The sequence below is a fragment of the Mirounga leonina genome, unplaced genomic scaffold (genome assembly GCF_011800145.1).
Source record: "Mirounga leonina isolate KUSES-001 unplaced genomic scaffold, KU_Mleo_1.0 Mir_92, whole genome shotgun sequence".
In the NCBI taxonomy this organism is placed as follows: Eukaryota; Metazoa; Chordata; class Mammalia; order Carnivora; family Phocidae; genus Mirounga; species Mirounga leonina.
Window position 1 is genome coordinate 11,346,441 of NW_023270852.1, and position 6,384 is coordinate 11,352,824.

The 6,384-nt window shown below is 34.2% G+C and overlaps 1 protein-coding gene across 1 annotated transcript; it reads right to left on the bottom strand.

Annotated features, from left to right (window-relative positions):
- Window positions 1-384: 384 nt before the first annotated feature.
- On the bottom strand, window positions 385-1,341 carry LOC118003999 (olfactory receptor 51I1-like). Its single transcript, XM_034995128.1, has one exon. It carries the CDS (start codon window positions 1,339-1,341, stop codon window positions 385-387), a length of 957 nt encoding a protein of 318 aa, XP_034851019.1.
- Window positions 1,342-6,384: the final 5,043 nt, after the last annotated feature.

Below are 6,384 nucleotides of genomic sequence, written 5' to 3' on the forward strand. Positions count from 1 at the left end.
AGAATCAGGCAACATCCTGTTTTCTCTATAAAACTAGCCCCTCATTGACCTTTTACAATCCAGAGTTAAAGTCCTCAATTTAGCACATGGAGCAATGTGATTTTCATCTGACTCATACACCAAACACATTGAGCTTGGGTTCCTGTTGCCATTTCTCCTTACCACTACCAAACAGTCATCATTCATGACCACAGTTATGATCATTTATTCAAGCATTCTGCCTCTCTCTCCCTCCTTAGTTAGATTAGGTATTTCTTGAGGGGAAGACTAAAGTATTTTTTATTTTTGAATTCATGGTGCTTAGCATACTACTTAGCACATATTAGATCCTGAATAGCATTTTTTCATTGGTCATTCCTTTTGATATAGAGAAAAAAAAAAACATCATTCCCCAGCAATAACACGTTGCACCCAAAATCGCTTGTGCAGGGCAGCCTGGATTCGCTGGGATTTGAGACTGTAGACGACAGCGTTGAGCAGTGGTGTCATGAGGAGGTAGGCATTACTCATGGTGGTGTATAGAATTGGAGAAGTGTCCTGGGTATAGCGATGCAGCATTGCCAAGCTGATGAGGGGCAGGTAAAACACAAGCACCGTGCATAGGTGACAGGCACAGGTGTGCAATGATCTCCAGTTTCTGTCTTGAGTCTCCAGCTTCATAATAGTGCCCAAGATCTTCACGTACGAAGCTAAGATGAAGACCACATCCACTGCAAACGTGCAGAGTACAAAAACAAATCCATAGGCACTGCTGAAAGAGACATCCCCACAAGCCAGGTTCAGCACATCTGGATAGTAGCAATAAGAGTGTGAGAGGATATTGGCCCCACAGAAAGGAAAGGTCCTAAGGAAAAAAGGCAGAGTAGCCAGCAGAGTGGCACCTCGTACGAGGGCAGCTCCACTAAGGCAGGCAACAGTAGAGTGGGTAAGGATCCTGTTGTAATTTAGTGGAGCACAGATAGCTACCAAACGGTCAAAAGCCACGGCCACCAGGACACCTGATTCTACTGAGGACAGCGTGTGGATGAAGAACATTTGGGTTAGGCAGGCATCCAGGCCAACATGGCGAGCATCAAACCAGAAGACAGCCAAGACACTAGGCATTGTAGACAACGAAAGGCCTAGGTCAGTAAGGGCAAACACGGCCAAAAAATAGAACTGAGGTTCATGAAGATTCTGCTCTGCTGTAACTAGGATAAGCAGAAGAGCATTACCCACAAGGGCTATGAGGTACAGGACACAGAAGGGGATGGAGATCCATATATGTGCAGCCTCCAGACCAGGAATACCAATGAAGGAGAAAGTAGGCCAATTAGAGGCAGTGCTATTAAAAGCCAACATGGTAGGATGTATGTAGGACAGTAGTCCAAGATGCTTGCAAACCTATAAAGGAGAGACCATGTGTCAGGAAATTTGAAAGCCAAATTTAAAGTAAATAGATTATTAATGCACAGAATTATCAAATTAAGATATGGAGAACTCAAAATTGAATTTATATTTTTATCTTCATAATTATTTCTTTTGATACGTGGATGGCAATTAAGCAAACATGAAAAGATGCTCATCGTCATTGTTTATTAAGTAAATGTAAATGAGAAATTCAATAAGATACTATTAGTAGAATGGCTAGAATTAAACTGAAAATGCTATATGTTGGTGAGGATGTGAACAACAGGAACTTTCATATATGGAACATAAATGGTGTGGCCTCTTTGGAACACATTTTGGCAGTTTCTTATAAAATTACACATGCACTTCTCATACGGTTACCATCATCTAAGAATTTTTCCAAAAGAAATAAAAATTCATATTCACACAAAGACTTGTACACATTTATTCATAACAGCTTTATTCATAATAGCAAAAAAAAAAGAAACCAAATATATAACCACTACTGATTGGACAAAAAAACTGTGGCCAATCCATATAATTTAAATTGAAAAGGAAGAAATTACTAATAGATGCAATGGCATGAATGAATCACTTACACCATGTGAAAGAAACAAACATAAAAGATCAAATGTTGTACGACCTCATTTATATGAAATTCTAGAAAAGACAACATCGTAGTAATAGTTGATCAGAAGTTTCAGAGATGAGCCAGGAGTGTGAAGAGATTGGCTGCAAAAGATAAAAATGTCCCATACCATGACTGATTACATGACTTTATATGCTTTTAAAAAATTCTTCAAATTCTACTATTAAAAGTGACAATTTTATTGTAGGTAAGCTCCACCTCAATAAAGTTGACCAAAAATATGATTTTTGTATGAAGGATAACTTTTTAATTATTCTAAATCTGTAGTACATCAAAAAGTATCTCTTCAGGATATCTTCTCCAAATCCTTCCTTTCAACTCATTCATAAAGGAAATGTCACTGTCATTTGTGAAATAACTTGACCACATCACCAGAAATTTATTATATCTGAGATGAGTGCCAGGCTATGTTTTTTACACATTCACCTATCTGACTCTGATTTAAATGGTCCACATCCCATACCGAAAAAAAAATAAAAAGCTCTATGTCCTCTTTAACATTTTTGTCAACAGTGTCTTCAAAGAGCTGTAGCACCCTACACGCATTCTATCCCTTAGAAATCTAAAGCTGCCTTTGGACAAAAAGCATAGCTTCTCTATTTCAAACTGGTTTACTTATCTGCTCCTCTTCTCTTCTGAATCATATAAAATTTCTGGGCGAACTGAGTACTCTGAAGGTTTCAATTAATTCCCAAATTTTCATACTCAACACAGATATGTTTTCTGAATATATATTCAGCTGACCCATAGATATCTCTACTCAGATGTTTCAGAGGAAATTCAAGTATATACCCTAAGCATAAGGGCTAATATAACCCCTGTTGATGCTTACAACTTTTTCTTGTGCTTTCTTCAGAAATATCCCTCTCTATTACATGCCTCGTGAATTTCTCTTCAGTCTTAAAAATTAATCTTAAATTTATCTCATCTAGAAAGTATTCCTTAATCCCCTCACAGAGAATTAAACAAACTTTCTTCTTTGGTACCTTTTAATGCTTCTATCATTACACCCACAAAGTTTTGAATTTGTAATTATTTTTCTGCTCTGTGGACTAGTCTGCAAGTACTTGAGATTACAAGCTTCTTTATTTCTCAAAATGAGATTTTTTTTCCTGAAAAATCTTATGTATTATGATAAACAATTTATATAAGTAAATGATTGACTTCTTTAAGAATGATTGAAGTAAGTTGCTTGATTTCACTAAATCTCAGGGTTTTTTTCAGTAAATTTGTAATAACCTTACTAAATTAAATGGTGCTGTGAGGATTAATTGTATGAGGTACAACAAAAGCATACCACACACTCACTGACTAAAACTTACCAATAAGCATTTGTTTCTTGGCTTTCATAATACCTAACACAATACAAATGTATGTGTAAGCGAATTGTAGACATTAGAAAAATCCCTAACTTCACTAGAACATACAGTGATCAATATGAAATATTAAAATATTTCTGCAAAATAATAAAATCTCACATTATTTTATAGTCTAAGATTTCATATTAAAACCATGTATCCATTTTATTAAACATTATAGTATATGAGAGAAGTGATATATATATATATATATAAACTAAATTATATATACATATATGTCAGTCTATCTATCTATAGCTATCAAATCTCTTCCATGTGTTATTTATATTTTTGAAAGAATTGTGAAAAAGCAGTAAGGTCATAGTTGATCAAACCAATATTCCAGGTCAATAAAAGAAGCTTGAATATATGTTGTATAAAGAAAAGAGGCAGCAGAAAGAGAGAGAGAGAGGCAGAAAAAGACAGGGGTACAGAGGGAAAGAAGGGATGAAAATAAGAAAAGAAAAGAGGGAGGGAAAGATAAGGAGGGAAGAAGAAAGGAAAGAAAGAAAATTTTAGAAAAAATTAATTAAAGAATAACTGATACCTGGCCCATTTTCATTATACTAGTGGGGAAGTCAATACATATTTCCTGGTCCCAGTACTTGAATTTCTATAAGAAAACAAACTAAATAATCAATATAAATATTTTATATAAAATAATGTACATATAAATAATATATGAATATTGAGTGCATTATATATGTGTGTATATGTGTATGTATTTTTCCCTCAAAGTCCAACCAGAAGCTATGTTCATACACAAATTTTTAAGAAGGTTTCACTTTGATTTTTAAAGGCTCTATTTTAAACATGTATAAATGAGAAGTGCCCCTAGTAGCAGTAGGTTAAAAACATGTAACACACCTAGTTATAAAAATATCCTGCTCTTACACATAAGCACCTACATAAAGATTTCAGAAACTCAGAAAAGTAAGCCAATTTAAAAGATAACCATGTATGCACCACCTACCTTTAACAGAATTAACATTTTGCCATATTTTTTCAGATAGCATTTTTGTAAAGGAATAAAATGTTACAATTCAAAAAATAAAAACCACACATTCATTCACGTATGTGTATCTGGTATGCATGCATCTTAGTTATTAGCATAAAAGCTTCTTGCTTTACCATAACTCCAGCTTCAAACAACAAATTGAATATAATGCATTTGATTCCAGCTCATTAGCCCTGCTTTTATTATTATATATTATTTTTATATATAAATATATATAACACAAACCATTATTTAAATATATATAAATACAATATATTTATAATATAAAATTATAAATGACATATTATAATATATTATATATAAATATAATAATTTTTTTTTGGTCAAGGAAAAGACCTCGCTCCAAATCCATTCTTATATCAGCTGTTGAAAGTTTATTTTACCTCTTTCCCTTTTGAAGTTACATTATGTTATATTATATTGTGTTATGTTCTGTTCTACTACCTTATATCAATTATGTACTGTTTAATGAGAACCTTGTTTGTGTCAGGTACCATTAAGTTGGAGATTCAAGTAAAACAGCACTATGAAAGAAACTAAATTATGATGGTTTAAAAATTGGCTTTGCCATTTCACCCTTACGTAACCTAGGGGGTCATTTAATCTTGGTGAGATTTAATATTCTTTATTGTCAAGATATGGGTAATCATTTTAGAAAGATTAAACAGAAAACAGAAAAAGAGCTATTATAATGCTGACAAAATTGAAAAAAAAACTTAACAAAAGTTACTGTGGACTAATGTGTTGAGGTCTGATTCAGAGGTATAAACCAAATTCACATCCATATCTAAATCACTTCATAAATTTTTAACTTGGGAATATTGGGGACGGCTTCAATGATGAGTTGGAATTTAAGGAGAATTCTAAAGAAACATCAGTTTGGGAAAAGCAAATATGCTTCCTGTGTAAAGGAACAACATTCCTCGTGTAATTCTGCAAAATTACTGTGACTTTACAGAGAACTTAGATTAGGATATTATGGAATCTGGTATTACTAATACAAGGTTGAAACTGCAGATCAACAAGTCAATGGTCATTTTCCCAAATACAAATCCTCATTTGAATATTTTGAAACTTGTAAAGAAGATGACAGTTATCACCAGTAGGCATAAACTTAACATTTAGATTGGGAAAAGCTCTTTTGCTTAATAAGGTGGGGAGGGAAGCTTCAAAATTTGCAAAAGCATTTGATGTTCTCCATGGTTCAGCACCTAAAGACAGAGCATGACAACTTAGTCAAATCTGATGCATGTTTGCAAGATATATTCATGAGACATCAGTTTCAGGATTCCTGGGAAAGCTATCAAATCAAGAAACACAGTCCATGATATCTGGGAATCTACTACTAGCTGTGTAATCACAATATGCATATACAGCATTAACAAATACTCTTTAAATTGATCATCACTACAACAATTATTACTTAGAAGAAAACACAGAGGAAGTCAAACCAATCATTTAACTTTAAAATGTACTATTTATCAAACACAGAATTCTCCAATTTAATCCTCAAATCTCACATACCCTAACTCAACAACACTAAGCATTCCTGTTGGTCTCTTTACCCTGGAAAACTGGTTCTTGTTATACCTGTTTACTTGAAAGGACATTTACAATGGTAGTTGATATTACTTATCTCTGAAAGACTTCACTTACTACACAGTGAATGACCTTTTCACTTTCAGATGTGTCTGTTGGCAGGATTGTCCCTCCAGAGAAGACACAGAACTCCACAGCTCAGTGTGCAGAAACAGTTTTACTTCAAGGGCTTGGTGGTTTAATGGTGGTTTACACAAACCAGCAAGAGGAGGTCTCCCAGATGCCTGGAAAGCTCTGCTGAGATTAAAAAAGCCCTGTGGGTTCCCAGCTCACAGCCAAGAAGCTTAAATTTATTTTCACCCCAAGGAATCTGAGAAAGAAGGGAGCATCATAGAGCATCTTTTTGTATTGGAGAAACCAAAAGCTTGCTT